Source organism: Pholcus phalangioides, unplaced genomic scaffold (assembly GCF_987345545.1).
Source record: "Pholcus phalangioides strain wild (caught in Gottingen) unplaced genomic scaffold, Ppha-v1.0 ptg000011l_1, whole genome shotgun sequence".
NCBI lineage: Eukaryota > Metazoa > Arthropoda > Arachnida > Araneae > Pholcidae > Pholcus > Pholcus phalangioides.
In genome coordinates this window covers 12,744,810-12,762,877 of record NW_028301604.1, presented here as the reverse complement: position 1 = coordinate 12,762,877, position 18,068 = coordinate 12,744,810, and the positions used below count along the sequence as shown (strand labels likewise).

The following is an 18,068-nucleotide window of genomic DNA, read 5'->3' as shown; positions in this document are numbered from 1 at the left end:
ACATTTGCCACTTTCTTATGAGATGCTTACGGCAAACTCAAAACTAAAGATTAATGGAAATTGAAATACACTTTGATGTTTTCCCACAATAGTGTTTCTTGAAAAGTAATGAATTTTTCAGTGACTAAAAAAAATTTTTTTTTAACTTTTGGAACTCGGTAAAAACGAATGGTTGGACCATTGGCATCTAGTCGATCAATAAATAACAAATACTCTCCTGCAGAGCACGTGGAATGGAATAGTCTACAGATGGCGCAAATGCTCGTAAATGGGAGGGTCTTTTTTTCACATCTTTGGAACAGTTTTAAAGAGACTTCGCGGGAAACGGTACGTCAGATGCGTGGAAAGTTATATCCGAGATGCTTGTTGCTGTGCTTAGAAATGGATGCGTGATATAAATCCTAATGATTTGATATACGTTGTTTATCTCACTATTTCCGGGATGGGGAGTAGTTGTCGCTTGAAGAAAGTGTCGAGTCGGTTGTTGTGTGAAGATAGAAAGTTTGAATCTGTTTCAAGACAGTTCGGGAAAATAAAATACTCCTCTTTGAATGAAATTTCACTGGGTAAAATTCATCATCAAACTAGCCATTTCATTTTCAGAAACAAATACTTTTTCTACTTCATCTCATTTTTTTATCTGTTCCAATTGAGTAGTAGCGCAGATGACTTGAAAAACCAGGAATATGTTCATCCCTCATCAAAACACAACCAAACTAGTACACTATCATTCAGCTTCCATAGTGAAGGAGAGCTAATGAGAATCTTAGAACTGGTGAATGTGAAGGGAACCAATCAAAGGTTACAGAGTGAAGAATCTATTATTGAAGTTCCGGCGAGAAGAAAAAGAGTTTTGTCAGATCCGGTTGATTCATACGTATGGCCTATAAAAAGAGTTGCTGAAATCGAAGGAGATATCGTTCTTGGAGGTCTCATGATGATTCACGAAAGAGAAGATAAAATTATATGCGGTCCAATAATGCCGCAAGGTGGAATCCATGCCCTAGAATGCATGTTATTCACACTTGATTGGGTGAACAATCAACCGAATTTCTTGCCTGGCATCAAACTTGGAGCTTACGTTTTGGACGACTGCGATAAAGATACTTACGGACTGGAACAAGCGGTGGACTTTATTAAAGGTAAGTGTCTTTTTTTTTCTCGTTTGTCAATTAAATTGTATTTAATATTTTCTTGCCGTGCATAAAATATTTAATTCGAGAAATTTATCAACAGTTGTAAAATTACAAAATATTTATACCGTGGCGTATATGTTTTTGTCTTTAATTATTTGACAAGTTCAATTTTTTCTTATACGTTATGTTCAAATTACATGTGGATAAACATGAATTCAGAACTTAAATTTGTTTTACGCGAAATGGTTAATGCATTTTTTGGGTGAAAAATGACTGAGTCACACGATAGTGGTTTTCTTATTCGGTAAATCTTATACTGAAAATTCAACCATTTTCTGAATTGTGTCAATTCTAGTCTCTCAATTCAATTCAAATGAAATAATACACATTTATGCCATATTTTATACAAGGTCAAAAAATATTGACATTCATAAATGACATTTTCATTTTAAATTCAATTCCCTTATATTTAGATGTAAGGAATTTAATCAGTTCTAAAATTATTATATACAGAATTTTTCCATGAATTTTTTGTTGTGATACCTATAAATCTTCAAATGCCTAAAATATTATTAATGATATGTGAAATCTTTATTTGAACATGATGTTCCGTTGATTGATGATGTTACGGCAAAAGCGATGGACATAATTTTATTTTTTAAGTTAGCAAAATCTAGCATAGACTGAGTTTGATCAATTTTGTCCATATAAAACGAATTTATCACATTTATTAGTGATTATGCTTAATTTCCAGCTCGTATTGGCGAACACGTTAAATCGTGAAGAATTACGCACACTCATCTGTCTACGATTAATTCCATAAAAAAAGGGTTATACTGTTAATTAGTTTATAATTATAATTTTCGAATAAACTCTTTGTATGTTAAGAAAGCTAACAGTACAATATAAATGTTAACTTCTATATCGTCTTCTACACAATTTGTTTTCCATTAAACTATTTTTTTTCTCAAAATACGTATTGTGAAAACTTGTGAGCTTTTAGGGAAAATAGTTGGAACTATAGTAAATAGCATAAAAATTATCATAACGTTTTTAATTGGGCTTCCTAAATTGACTTTTTTCACATACATTGAAGTGTGAGGTAAAAGAATGATAGTACAGAGAAAGAGAAAGTAATAAGAACTGATATATTTCTCCATTTGTATTAAGGTTTTTCCAATAGAAGTGGTTTCTCTCATATATTTCGTATAAGAAATTAATTTTTTTTGGTCTTTCTATACTAAAAAAATATTAAGATCTTTTGAATGGTTTTTCTGTGTATACGGAATTGAATTGAATGGTTAATTATCAATAAATGATCAATTATATAGAAATGAAAGAATATCCTTTGGTCCAAGGTAATTTGTATTCTTGCACTAATGACAAATTATTTTTGGGAAATTGTTATCATAAAGTAACTGGGGAAAGGGATAGACGAGAATAGTGTATTGGCGAAAAACCAGCATAAGTTCGGGAAGAGAAAGTCGTGTGTAACCACAATCTTCATTCTTTCTATGATCTTCAAGCAAAGGCAAAAACGTAAACTTTATATGCGTTGACTGCTAAAAGACATTCTATCGGTTCCAACATGGAACGATGATCTAATCTCGTGAAACGTTTATATGAGATTGGCATTGAGGGCAACTTTTTGAATTGGATAGAATCGTGGTAGCGAGATAGGTCACAGCGCGAGTTATGATCAACGGAGAATTTTCTGATTGAGCAGGTGTCACATGTGGAGTCCGTCAAGGAAGTGTCCTTGGTCACATACTTTTTCTACTTTTTATTGATAAACTTGATCAGGGTATGAATGGGATTGTTAGCAAATTCATAAATGACGTGGATCCAGTGGACGTAGTCCGGAATACAATCGATAGGGAGTTGCTTCAGACGAACTTGAATATGATCGCAGCATGGGCAAATCAATGGAGAATGAGTTTCAGCGTTGACAAGTGCATGGTCGCTCATTTTAGTTCGAACAACCCACGTTTTACTTACGAGTTAAATGATAATATTATTCCAGATGCAAATAACATCATCGACTTGGGAATTCTCACTGACGAGAGAAGCTTAGGGTATCTGAACACAGTTCTGCGATGGTCAAAAAATCTAATTGAATACTCGATTTCATTCTCGAAAAGGCCTCTTCGCGTTCTCCTAAAGCGATTCTTCTACTTTTCAGAGGTTTAGTTTGCCCTTTACTAGAATATGCCGTAAGGATTTGAAGACCTTACCTACAGAGGGACATAGACTTGATTGAGGGGGTGTGGAGAAGAGCTATGTACGCGCTCTTGCTGGTACACTAGACTTCAGCTGTGAAGAAAGAACTGATTTTCTGATTTCCTTTTTACATATATTACTGATAAGAAAAAATAAAATAAAATAATACACAAGGCAGAAATGGAAAGCTGTGCACATAAATGAATATATACATGTATATAATACACACACATATATACATTAAACATGTTTATAAAATGAGATGCAAGATAGAAACAGTCAAACAGGAAAATGCAATAAGAATAATAAAATGAAGTAGAAAAAAAACAAAAAACGAAACGCATACAAATTTATTCCGGGGGAAAAAAGAAATAACAATAGAAAGCGGGACGAAGGGGGGGGGGAAGAGAATAGCAGATAGAGTGCTATTCCTAGTGCATTGCCTTCCCTTTTCCCGGGAGTGTTTCAGAACATCTATATGCCCTCGCTGTAAGGAAACTAAGAAATTTCTGCTGAAATGAAATTTCTTAGTTTTAGGGCAGACAAGGAGAAATTTTACGATTTGGTGGTATTTTTTATGTCTGTATGTTAGAAAGGAATGTATATTATTATCGATCAGAATATTAGAAAAATATTTTTTCTGTAGGACTTATATAAGTTGGACATTCCATAATTACATGAGACCAAGTTTCAAGTTTTATAAAATTTCAGAAATTACAATCTTTGTCAGGAGATATTTAAAAAATTTACCCTGTATAAATATAGAATTTTGCAATGTTCTTAACTGAAGGAGGACCCTTTTAATCGAAAAACCAGTTTTCGAGAGTATATAATCTTCCGCAAAGATCTGAGGTTTTAATAAACTTGTAGTGAGAATTTCTTATGCTATTTTTCATTGCGCTCATACCTGTTAAATATTTTGGTCAATATAAACTTGTAAAACCTGGGGTAGATATTTTGAAGCTATGTTAGGGTCCTGCGAAAACCAGACGAACGCAAATCCACAGTTTACCAAGAGAAGTTTGAGATCTGAGGCCCAGTTAAAATTATTTTCTGTAATTGAGTTACTAAAAAAATGAAGCTAAGAGATCCTACGCAATCTAGATTCAGGTATTTGAAGAATGCGTATCCAGTATTTAATTATCAATTTTATGAACGTCACAGATAAAGCAGTATAACCGAGTTCTAATCTTATCATATAACCTGGTGTGTATTTTGAGAGATTGAATAATGTTTTTACAAAGATTCAGAAACATTGCTCTAGAGGGTTGAGATAATGGATTGACCAGATGGGAGAGCCATAAGAAAACACTGAGGTAACCATACTATTGACCAGTTCAAACCAACCAAATGGGGAGTTAATTTTAGCTCCTGAAAGTAAGGGCCACAATGCGTTCATTGCAAGAGGCAAAGGCCACATGCGTTTTGACAAGAAAGGGATTTTTTGCTACATAAAAAATACCAGAAAAGGAAAAGGGGAGTCCAATATAGGTATAAGAACCAACTGTATCCAGTTTTTTATTTTGATAAAAGAAGACATCATGCTTAGAGCGTTTACAACCTTTACGCAAAACCATAACTTTTGTTTTACTAACGTTGACTGTGAGTTTGAAGTCATTGCTGAATTTTTCGAGGATATAATTTTTTTTCCTTAAATTTACTGGTGAATCCGCCAAAATTACTGCGTCATCCGCGTATAGTAGAATGTTAAGTGGCGTGCCGTTAGGGAATGCCGAGATTCCAGCTGAAATCAAACGGATAATAAGAGTGTTGAAAAAGAGTGAAAAAGTACAGGACTCAAAACTTATCCTTGAAGTACAACTGTAATATTATTTTATTAGTCTTTTTTTTCACGTACATCATGTTTTTATTCAAGCAATTACTGGCGTTTACGTTGTTGTGCACATGGAGTGCATCCTATGATTTTTCAAACTCGAAGGGACATCACTCGTTCTTGTTTTGCAGTTCCAGTGCTTCGGGTCCTGTGACAAAACGTGATTGCGATTCCCGCAGCGCCAGGATATGTCACAAAAAACATGTTTTTTGCATGTGTTTATTCTTGCTGTGTTTGGGTGAGGTGGAATTAAACCCTGGGTCACTTAACCGGACACCTCCTTTATTTGTGAATGCTCAAATAACGCTGGATAATTTCCTCTCGATAGATGATGACTCGAGTACAAGCCACAAAAGATCACGTGAATTCTCTCCCTATGCAGGGGAATCCAATCTGCCATTTCGTGAAATCCTTGAAATAGTCAGGAAACTCGATTGCAAATTTGACACCTTCCAACAAAAAGTCAACAACACCGAAGCTCAAATGAATGACTTAAATACGCTTTGAAACACTTCGTCTACAAAAATTAATGACTTGTCAGCTATAATTTCCGTCCAATCCGTTGAGATTTCGTGGCTGAAATCTAAAATCGATAACCTTGAAAATACAACATGCCGCGAAAATTTACTATTCTTGAATGTGGCTTGCGATCAATCCTCAGAAACCTGGGAAACGAAATGAGAGAAATCTGTGAAAACCTCGGCTTGCGCAGCACCTTCTAGAGACAGAAGGCCTCTGCAGTGTCTGCCATAAATGTCATTCAGACTACCTAGCAAGTTTGCCACATTTTTGAACCATAGCATCCTATTTCGTTTCTTCTTATTTTGGCGTAGAATCTTCCTGAATGGCTCACAAATACCGCATAGTGATTGCATGTGGGGCATAGAAATCACCCCACATTTCTGAGCCTGATCATTTCTTTTCCTCACAACGATGATACTGGCACGAGCAGAGAATTTTTTGCCCTGAATATTCTGAGGGAAACTGAACTGCTTACTGACGTCACAAGCAGACTGCGAAATCGGCAATAAATTGTAGGTCCCGGTCTAATTAGCCCTCGTATGCAGAAAATGACCGTGGTGCGACAAAAATGACAAAAATGGAGCCAGCGTAGTTGATTATATAATTGTGTCTCGAAATGTGTATGTTCATACGGTCGATTTTCAGGTAATCCATAAATTAGGCCCCGATCATGTTTTCGTTAAAGTAACGCTATATATGACTGACATAAATTGTTCTGAAAGACATGGGACATGCGTTCAATTTTATAAATCTGGATAATGTTAAGTAAATGAAATGTGAGAATAAAAAGTTTAATCACGTGTATTTTAAATGTTCCTGTAGTAGCAAGTGCTATAGTACTTTTGTATGTAAATAGAAATGTCCAAAATTTTGTAAAACTTAAAAATCCAAAATTGTGGAATAATTTAATCACAAAAACAAAATTTTCGTTCAAAAAAGGGGTACGAAATTCAATTTTTTACGGTTTCTGGGTCCTATAACTTAAATTTAGTGAAAAAAAAATTATGAACTGTGTGGTGAAAGAAAATTACACAGGTGAAACAGACCGACTTACTGATTGAACGACTAATTAAAATTGAAAAACATTATTTTTTTTAAAAATCAGGATCATATACAAAATTATTTTGGTAAGGAATAATTTTCTGAAGAATTTAATAACATTGCAACAACCTAACAACTCCACCTTTTGTCATTCAATGAAATCTCGAAAAAATTATTTGGTTTTACATATACATTTTTATACGGCCTATCAGTGTGTCTCCAGCTTGTTTCTTCATTTTCATTTTCAGATGAGGAATATATATACCTAAAAACTGTAAAATTCTATCTTCCATAACTCAGTGATTATTTTATCGTAAAAGATTTTTTTTTGTTTCACATGTAAGTAAAGCTTTAAGATTTTTTAATGGATATGACTCACATACAGCCTTATAACAATTTAAACTCCGTAACTCATTAAGAATACTTTATTTTAATTTAAACAGCTATTAAGCTGATGTATGAGAATATTTGAAACACCTTCTGTATCTGAAAAGACAAACGGCTTTATATAAAATTAGGAATCCGACGATGAAAAAATTGATCGCTTCGTATAAATATTGAATATATACAGAGAGAGAGAGCGGGATTATACCCACACTGACACTGTTTTTTAAAGACAATGGCTCAAATCAATGAATGAGAATATGTTATTGAAAAAAGACTGTAAAATAACAAAAACTGTAAAATCTATTTCTTTTTGTGAGTTTATTGGATATTTCATTCCTCTCACATTCTTCCTTTGTCTTGAAAAATACGAAGGCGATTCTTTTTCAAGCTACAAGGAATGGTTTTCTTTTATTGAACAGAAGAAATACGAAATTCCTCCTAATATTGACGGATGTAGCTTGCGGCAAGTTAAAAAAACTAGAGCTTACAGATGCATGGTTGTTGTGAATGTGAAGCTCGGTGAAGATAACAAGACTTAGAAGGCTATGCTGCTCACGTGTAGCAACTTTTCGCTTTTTCATATTCGACACCATTTCCTAATCGAATTTCAATACCGCACCAAGGACTCGAACTTTTCCTTTATAAAGTCTTCTTATGCTCAAAAAAAAAAAATTTTTATGCGTAATGGACAGCGTATTTGCAACTTGAGTGATTCTTATCCCATGGAATTTCCTCTTTTTTAGATATACAGTCGACGCTCGATATAACGACCCTATTCGTCACGATGAAAACGGACATTATATTAGGAAGGTCTTTATATCTAATGTAAAACATATATGGTAGTCGTTCTATGAAAACATTTGGGACTTATCCCACCGGTCGTTGTAAGGAAATGGTCTCTATAACGAGGTCCTTATAACGAGCATCGACTGTGTTTCCCTTAGGTTTTGCGTCAAAACTTGAAATAAAATTTCACTTCTGTGGTAGAAACATACTGTGCATATGTGGGATCAACTGGACCTTAAATAAATTTAAGATGATAAAACAATTATGTCTGAGCTGTGTGTTACATAATTTGTTTTGTAATTTTTTTAAATTTTATGCAACTTATGGTATTGGTATCTTAAAGCATTATGGGTGACAGATGAATTTTAGGTCTTATTGTCAAACTTATAAATTTTTGAATTAAAAAATTGTTTTAGTTCCAATAGCGAGAAATGAACAAAAGGTTATTTGTGCGCAGTTGTTTCCTCTCGATACTCTGATCCTTAGAAATTTTTAATTCCAAAAAACGATATGAGTTAATTAAATAGTTATATGTTATCAACTAATGTTAAATTTATCTTCCAATAATAGCACGTGTAATATATCAGCTTATAGGTAGTTCCATGTGTAAAAGGAATCACGTCAGTAGCATTGATCAAGTGAACCAATTTCGTTGAACTTTGAACAGACTCTTTCTCTACAATGTGTTATCACACTTCCACAGCAACCATAATTTGGCTTTCGAAATAACAAATGGTGGCGTTTACAGCAAGGCCAGCTGAATATAAATGTTACATCTAAACCATTTCAATAAGCCTGGCAAAGACGTACATGCCATCGAGTTAATCGAGAGAATAACGTACTATTATATATAGAATAAGCGAGCATAACTAATGACTTATCACGGTATTCAACTCGATAGAGAATATCACGCAGGGCTCAACGCCTGCCATAAGGTTTCCATGTCGGTGTTTAGATTTGAACGCCAGGTCTTTTCACGGATTGTTTGAGAAAACGAAGTGTTTTATCTAATGATCAACGAGCTAACGCATCGTTATTGGTCGAAAATACGAATAACTAACCGGAATCATATACACACATAGATGAAAGATTTATTCTGCTTAATTTTATCCCATCAATTCAGTGTTTTTCAATCGTTTTAATATCGCGGAACACTTGGACCGACAGGTGAACTTCCACGGCACACTCAAATTATGACGTTAAAGTAGAGTAGTTTCAGTGATTCAATTATCCATCTAGACAGAAAAGTTCATTTCTATTTGTAATTGAGAGAACATTAAAATTCTTGAAACAAACTTAATCCTCTATGGTTCCGTATATATTTGAATACACGTGGCAAATACGTCAGATGAGAATTCTACATCTTCAGATAAATACTTAATGCACACCGAGATCTCTCATCTGAGATGATTTGCAATGTAAGTTAGTTGTCCTCCTATGTATTTTATACACACACATATATATAGATTTTTTTCTTTTATATTTTACTCCAAGAATTTCAAAATTACAGAACAGATCAGTATGAAATAACACATTTAATTTTCTTAGCTACAATATCTGCTTATCTTAATATGCATAAATTTCGTTTCATGACTTTTGATGATATCACTGTATGTTTTGTCCAAATTTTTGCTTGTTTCGTATTACTAGAGATTTCGATTTATTGGCGCAAGAACCAATTTGGTCAAACTGCGCCAAGAAATTCGTATTACTGAGTCTAAGTCAAAGGGTCTTAACCTATGGGTCGTGATCCAGACTTAAAAGAACCCCTAATGTGAATCATTTGGAAATATACCACCAGTTTATAGTTATAATTATGATTATACATCTTATTGCTCATATAATTGATATCATAAGGTCTTAATTCTGGTTTGTACACTTATTGTCATAAAATCTGAACGTCCGATTTTGAACGTTTTTGAACGTTCTGGATTTCTTTAGAAAATAACTTAATTTTTTTCCTTTTTTTCTAAATTTTTCGCGAGAGTCTGCCGTGAATTCATACGATCAAACTAAGGCCGGGATGACACTATACAATTTTGATAAAATATATTTTACAAAACTTGAAAAACAACCAATAACCCTATTGGTTACTTTCACTCGAATGTAACCGATGCGCTTATTGGTTGCATTTTCCAAGTTAGATTTTTCCAATAGAACTGTTATGTGTGTGTGAAATTTTACAATGTAATCCCCGCCTAAATCATAATTTCGTCGCAACCTTTTTTCAAAATCAGAAATGATATTTTATTCTAAATGCAATGAATCGCATGAAAGTGTAGTAATTATTTAAGAGAATTCAGAAAATGTGAGATTCAATGTTCTAAAAATTTAGCATAAGATTGTTTTAACGGAATATTTCATTTATAGTTTGTGATTGTTTTCATATTTCTAAATTCCCAATTTTCGATGAATTCCTTCGAGTTTGGAAAAAAGTAACTCTCAGTCCTGCTCTTTGATGTTTAGATTAATAGTTTTTAAATCCAAATATCGACTAAATTCACCAATTTTAATGCGATAACACCGTAGCATATCATTTCACGGGAACGGGTGAATTTTCACTAAAACACATAAAATCTTAATGAAATTTTAATTGCAATACTAAAAATCTTTAAGAAATTAAATTTTCATGCGTAATTTCATTAATATACGTTCACAATTTTTGTTAATAAATTTTGTTTTTGTGAAAATTTTATCAGATTATTCTGGAATGTGAAAAAAACCTCTAAATGATATTGTCTTAAACTAATGAGAGAGAGAGAGAGAGAAAAGTTTTCCCTATTAAGGCTAAATGGAATTATCATATTATATGCCATATTATATGTTGGCCTCAGTTTCAGCCACTGCGGTGCTAGAGTGGTCATAGTGATGGAGTATCCGGTTTCGAATCTTACCGTTGCCACAGTGGTGGTCGGCTGAAGCTGGCTTTCTGTGGTTCCTAACTTCGAGGCCAGAATGCGAGTCGATCTCCCAGTTAAAAAGTCACCACAGAGAACAACAGGCTTACAACGGTAGAATTATCCAATTACACTTCACTCATAGTTAGAAAATTTGATAGCAGATGGCAGCACTACACATAACAACCATTGCACAGAAACAAACTTCACGTTATGTTTACAACACGCTCTGCTTCCAGCATGGGACCAGGTCTGTCTCGACCACTTGCTCATATCTCTTCATTGAGACAGAGCGGCGGGCTATGATTAGGAGGTCTCCGTTTAAGCATATACCAATGCTTTATAGGTGCTATTTTGTAATGCTTCACGGCTTGTAGAATATTATAGACCCTCTGGTCTATGGCGTACCATATCGAGACTCAACGGTTCTGATTTCGAATGGTTGATCACATTTACAGTGGCCCTTCATTTTGTATTGAACTAAACTGTTTATTTAAATTAGTATCATTTGACACATAGTGAAAGTTTTCTATTTTAACAATCCGTTATTTTCAAATCTCAATGTAATTCACTTTACTGTTTCATTTTGTTACATAAAATACAAGATCATTTGATCATTTTGATCATTTTTGTCGCACACGGTCATTTTCTGCACACGACGGCTAATTAGACCGGGACCTACAATTTATTGCCGATTCCGAACGGCAGGCTTGTTTTTTATACTCGTCGAGAGGTTGGTGCGCTAAGCCCTCGAGGGGGGACTTCCTGCGGTAGCAATTTTTGCTGCGGTCATGTCGCCATTTTTGTTGTACCCCTGTGTCAGGAAAGTTTTCTGACGAGGACGAACCGGGTATCGAACTCGCGATACCTCTAAATATCCTTTGGTACTTTAGGCGAGTAATACAAGATGTAATAAAATACATAAGTAATAAAATACAAGATGAGACAAAAAATCAGCCAAGTGGTCTAGAGACCCATACTGGTTGATACATTGCAAGTATAATGAAAAGTAATGAACACTTACTTATTAGTGAACGATATCAACAAATTAAAACGGAAAAAAGAAATAAAATTAAAAAAACGCAAAAAAGGGGGGATTTAAAAATTGAAATGATCAAAAATCCAAATCTCGTCTGTAAGGCTCAAAAAACCGAAAGTTCAAACCTCACCTAACCATCTAAAACCATTCATGATATCGTAGGAAAGGAAACTTAGGCTGTAAAGGACGTCAATAAAGTCTACCGCCAAAATGAGAGGTTCACGTCAGGACAAATAATTTTTGCAGTGGAATCAAGGGTGCAACCCATTTATTCATGGCATCACTTCACTTCAGAAATCACCAAAATATAGCAACGTTGCTCACGTCTTCAGGAGCGACAAGGAAATTTCATAAACGTTGTGAGAGAAACAAAAAAGTATTCCTTCCCGTTAACGGTCAATTTACAGAGGGGAAAACAATATCGTTCCTTTTCCTCTCTAACGGAATTGCATGTAGGGAGAAATATTTCTTTGCTTTCACTCTCAGGGTTACTTTAGGACTTTGTTTCTCCTTTTTTGGTGTCAGTGGCTAAAATATTGCAAGCTAACATGCACTAAATAAAAAAGTCATTTGCGACCATAGAATCCACAGCAAAAATTGTTCGTCTTGCAATGTACTATCATCTCCCCTCATTTTTGCGGTAAAGTTTTGTGACACCCTGTACAATTGAACCTACTGATTGAATATAAATGAAGTTAGGTCTTAGGAATTTTAGGAATAAGAATTTATTATGATTAATATTATTAATATATATATATACACACACACACATACATATTAATAATAACAATTTATTATAATTATATTATATAATTAATTAATTAATTAATAATAATTTCAGAAGAATAATTAATAACCACAATCAGTCGTCTTGTTCTATAAGTACTAACCTTTTACAACTAAGGTACTTGATTACTTATGGCACGCGACCGACTACATCCCGTGATAGAATTTTAGAAAACAGATATTTAACCAAAAACAGTAAGCATTCGTGCTTCAAGATCAGTAGTTCTGCACATCATTTAAATCTTAATTGATTCAAAATATAATGAGGTTTTCGTGTTCGATAACTTTATTACTATCAAGTTCGAAACAACAGTATTTAGCTATCATCCTTCATAGAAACTTTAGATTTTCTATCTGCTACTCTTCCGATTCACGAAGTTTGAAACCAGAAACCTTTAAAACTTATTAAACCAGGATTTCAGTTTTATTTGCGCTATAAGACACGTATGCAAGCTCCAATTCAAAGGCTCCTTGGAAACCAAGTCGCAACAACTAAGAACCCACGTACGGAAATCATATGTAAGGTAGGGAAACCGAAATGCATATAACATAATACTTCGAACATTGTATAACGCTGGTTAGTCACGCTCTTATAAGATAGACGGACACTGCAGAATGATATTTAACCAACTATTTCTAAAAATGGTCACCTGAGCGATGATTCCGGATCGAAAATAAGCACTGATCACGATAACGTTATTCCTGCAGTTGTCCAATGTGCAATTGTAATTGGTATACAATAAATTTTCCCACTCTTATGACTTTTTTTGCTAAACAAGGTTATTCCAACAAAAAAAAAAGGCTATTCTTTTTTCCAATTGATGAACGCGGGTACAGGTATCAGCAACTATTAAGTGACTGCAGATCAATTGCACGCTTCAAGAATGCAAAATTTCCCCAATCTGGAAAACATTACGAGGTAAGTAAAATTATTTATTAAGTTCTGGAAAGAACACAACTATCATTTCGTACGAAATGAAACTTCTGCGTGCACGAATAGCGTGAACAGAAAGCGGGGAAGTTCTTCATTAATTTTTATCGAATCTTTCTACGAATAGTATCGAAAAATCTCTCTGGAAACACTACATTTTCTTTTACCAATTTTCTGTTGGCAAATCAATATTGCACATGTGAAGGCAAACATTCTACGTTATCAATCATCAAGAGAAATGGATTTCGAGGGCAAGCAGTTTAAAAATAATTAATCTCGTTTCCACAATGGTAGGGGAAAAGTTTGTTGGATTAATATGCTGAAAATATATTCAATGGAGTTTTTTTTTTGCATGGTGAATTATAAGAAAAAAAACATTGAAAAGGTTCTGGACATTACATGATTACCATTTATTTTTTAGCTAGAACAGAAATATGTAAGTCATATCATTACAGAATCGATCTAATAAATGGAGTTCATACTAGTCATTAGGCGAAGTGGAGTGTTTTACCATGGCTTTCGTCTTGTTCGAGAATGCTTGTGATACATAATATATAGGATTTGAGCCTTAACGATAAAACCACTTACCTAATAAAATGTTGTTCTCCTTTAGTAAGCGGCTACATAGTCCCAAATTCAACGAGGAACGATGAGCTATGTTTGCGGACACATTGTTTCGATTATACTGATTGAGTATACATGTGATGTGTGTGACTCATAGTATTCCTCCTGTCTATGAGGATGAGACGAAAAGTTAGTAATGACCCTGGCATTAATGAGATGTGGTCATCCAATACTTGTTGAAGACTCAAAATGTGTGTGTGTGTGTCTCCTGTTTCACACCATCTTCGATGAGTACATACTATTGCATAACGCTGATGATCTACCAGTATTGCTGATTCGGAGATGGTATTATTTAGGTATCATCATCATGCTATAACAATCTCCTCTTTTCAAAGCGTTATGAATCGTGTTTGTGATACCATAACCATGTGCAACTATACAGTAGAACCTCACGATAACGGACACCATTGGGCCCAAAAATTTTGTCCACTAATGGGGAGGTGTGATAAGTGAAACCCCATTTATATGACTTTCACAGTTATAAGACGTTTGTTTTCTGTCGCAATTGGTTTCTATACATTTTAATATTGAAATGCATATGTTACTGTAAAAGTGATGCACCGGTGATTATGCGTAATCACTAATCGTCTCTATAAAAAAGTTTGATTAAATTTCATTAAAATTTATCACTTTTACCGGTGATTATGCATAATTCCCAAACAAAGGTGGATAGCTTGATAAATATGAAAAAATGTATATGTATATATAATCTTTCATCTGTTCATAAAGCCAATTAATTATGTGCTCATTATATGAGCACTTCACATCTTTTGCAATAAAAATTAAATCAAATTAAGCGTGAAGAAGATTAAAACATAAAAACCATAATTATCAGTCTGGTAATGTGGGCTTTTTTTCACACGTATCAACCATGTAGGAACAAAACCAGCGCGCGCATTACCGTTCAAATTCACCATCCTGGTTCATAATTATGTTCATTCAATTTAGCAGTTAATTCACGATTTATCATACTTACCAATATGATCTCGGATTATACATAATCATCGTTGAGCATGGTAAATTATCGGTTTATGTGAACAAAAGTTAATAAATTAACAAAATGGTCAGTGATCATGCATAACCACCGAATATATCATTTTTACCGTAACATATATATTTAATATGTTAAAAAAGGATCATCATATATAAAAGAGTATGTATTAAAATAACACAATTGAATGCTCGGAGATTAAAACCAGAAAATAAGTACATTTCCAGAAAGATACGTATTGAGTGAAGAATATAGTACACAGAAGTTAGACTTACCCGGTATACCAGAAACACAGTTGAATCACAATTTGAAACACTTTGTGTCCGTATACTTTTTCCGTGAACGTATATGAGACCAAAAATTTTTTTCGAAATTATCGTGTATTCAATATATAGGTTTGTATTTGTATCTAATGAGACCTTTCAGAGCATTTTTCTATCAAGTTAGTCAGGGTTGGACCAGGAATCACACGGATATCTTATGAATTTCATGACTTACGGAATTTCTCATGATTATTTATTCGAAGACTTTCCATACGACATTTTTATACACGGCTACTTTAATTTCAAATAACAACTTTTTTCAACATAAAACTTTGCTCAGACTAAAATAAGAAACTTAACTTAGTAATAATATAATATTGATGATCTTTCTGGCTGCACAGCCGAGATTTTCAGGGTGACTTCACCGATGAAGATGTAGACAAAACGTCTGGGAAGTCCAACTTAAATAGATCACATCTCCCCAGCCTACAGCTATCTTCTCATCATGACACCGACCGTGAAAGTCTTCATTCTTCTAACAAACAACATAACTTCCACTACAAAATAAATCCAGTTAGAATGCTTCATGTGCGATTATATCAAAAACACTGAAATCGAGATAAACCATCGAGAAAAATCTCGATAGCATGGGTATAATAAATACTGGGATACTTAGAACACACAGACATCTACCAATCACACATAGACTTTCACACTTTCACCACAAATATAACCATCCACACCGTAATTAAAAAACATCCCCTTCACACACACACACACACACACAAGTTGCATTCGAAAAGTCATATTATATGTTGACCTCAGTTTAAGCCGCTGTGGTGGTAGAGTGGTCATAGTGATGGAGTATCCGGGTTCGAATCTTGCCGGTGCAACAGTGGTGGTCGGCTGAAGTAAACACTTTGTGTCCGTAAAATTTTTTAAAATTAATTTTAAAAAAAATCCGTCAAATGAGTTTGTTTCATTTGTAGGGCACGGTAGCCCGGTCGATAAGATGCTCGCCTAAAGCACCAAAGGGTGTTTAGAGGTGTCGCGAGTTCGATACCCGGTTCATCCTTGTCAGAAAACTTTCCTGACACAGGGGTACAACAAGAAACGGTGACTTGACCGCAGCAAAAAATTGCTACCGCAGGGAGTCCCCCATCGAGGAGTTAGCGCGCCAACTTCTCGATGAGTATAAAAAAGAAGCATGCCGTTCGGAATCGGCAATAAATTGTAGGTCCCGGTCTAATTAGCCCTCATGTGCAGAAAATGACCGTGGTGCGACAAAAATGATCAAATGAGTTTCGTTTGTTTGCCATATGCGACGTTTCTTAGTGAATTTTCAATCTGTTTGCAATAATTAGACTCACTTTTTTCCCTTCTGCAAAACGTCTAAGAAAAAAAAGAAAATACTTCTCAGAAAAACCTACAAATGAATACAGATACGGAATTGAGAAAAAACAAAAATAGAGGCAGCAGATAAAAAAAATATGCTTAAAAGAAAAAAGAACCCAAGAACTTTTCTCTTGCTGTTTAATCAACAAACGAATTTGGGGGGGGGGGGAGGAATGGACAACCGAATAGTCAATATTAAGACAAACTGTTCGAAAAAGCGTGTGGCAGAAATGTTAGTATCTTTTCCCATCTGGCTAAATTTTTATGGAGGTCTCTTGTGTTCTAAACTCAGTCGAAAACATAACACAGTTTGAATACAATATGCCTATATGGATTGGTCTTCCTTTCGGTGGCAATCAAAGTGGAGGACTGGGTATGCGATTGCATTGCAAGAGTGGGGAGGGGGAGGGGGGCGAAAATATGAACGCCATGAGGCGGGGGGAATGTAGAACATCTTATTTTCGTGAGTAAATTGTAAAGGCATGTCCCACGAGAGCTTGCTTAGCGACGCAGGGTAAGATAATTAAAGTAAAAGATAATAAAAAGTCTTTGTTGGGCATAAAAACCGCAAAAACCACAGCCGGCGTGTGTTTGTTCCGAACTAGTACGGGATTTCCTTCACGCCGGCTGTTGTTTTTGCGGTTTTTGTCCAACAAAGCCTTTTTATTATCTTTTACTTTAATTATCTTACCCTGCGTTGCAATGCAAGTTCTCGTGGGATATGCCTTGTAGGTAACCGTCAGATTATGGCAAAACTACTGTTTCCACAACCAGACACTGGATGGTCATTTTTTTCAGATGCGCCGGCAAATTAACAAAGAATGCCACCCTTTTCATGACTCTTGAATGGGCTTCCCATCTATGGCTTCAAAAGCCGTCGAAAAAACTTCTTTTTGAACAGTGGGACTTCCCAAGATTATCTCTAATAATACTTCAAATCTTTGTTAGTCACTCAAAAAAAGAAAGAAGCATGTTTTTATCTCTCTATGAGGTTGCACACATATATATATATATATATATATATATATTTATATATGTTTTTTTTCGTAATGTAAATTTTTCTATATATATATAGTACATGCATAGGCGTGCGCAGAATTTTCTCGAGGTGTGTTTTTACTTTTTTCCTTGCAAAATAACACTATAATCTGTGCTGGTGGGGGGGGGGGGGTTTAGAGCTCCAACCCCCCCCCCCCCTCCTTGTGTACGCCAATGT

General features: G+C 34.7%; 1 protein-coding gene across 1 annotated transcript in view; it reads left to right on the top strand.

Annotated features, from left to right (window-relative positions):
* Positions 1–326: 326 nt before the first annotated feature.
* The window catches only part of LOC149080075 (metabotropic glutamate receptor 6-like), a 166,490-nt gene continuing 148,748 nt past the window's right edge, over positions 327–18,068 (top strand). The window contains exon 1 of the mRNA XM_089239039.1: positions 327–1,142. Within this exon, the coding sequence (XP_089095165.1) occupies positions 386–1,142 (757 nt within the window). The 5' untranslated portion in view covers positions 327–385. The remainder of the gene's footprint in view (positions 1,143–18,068) is intronic.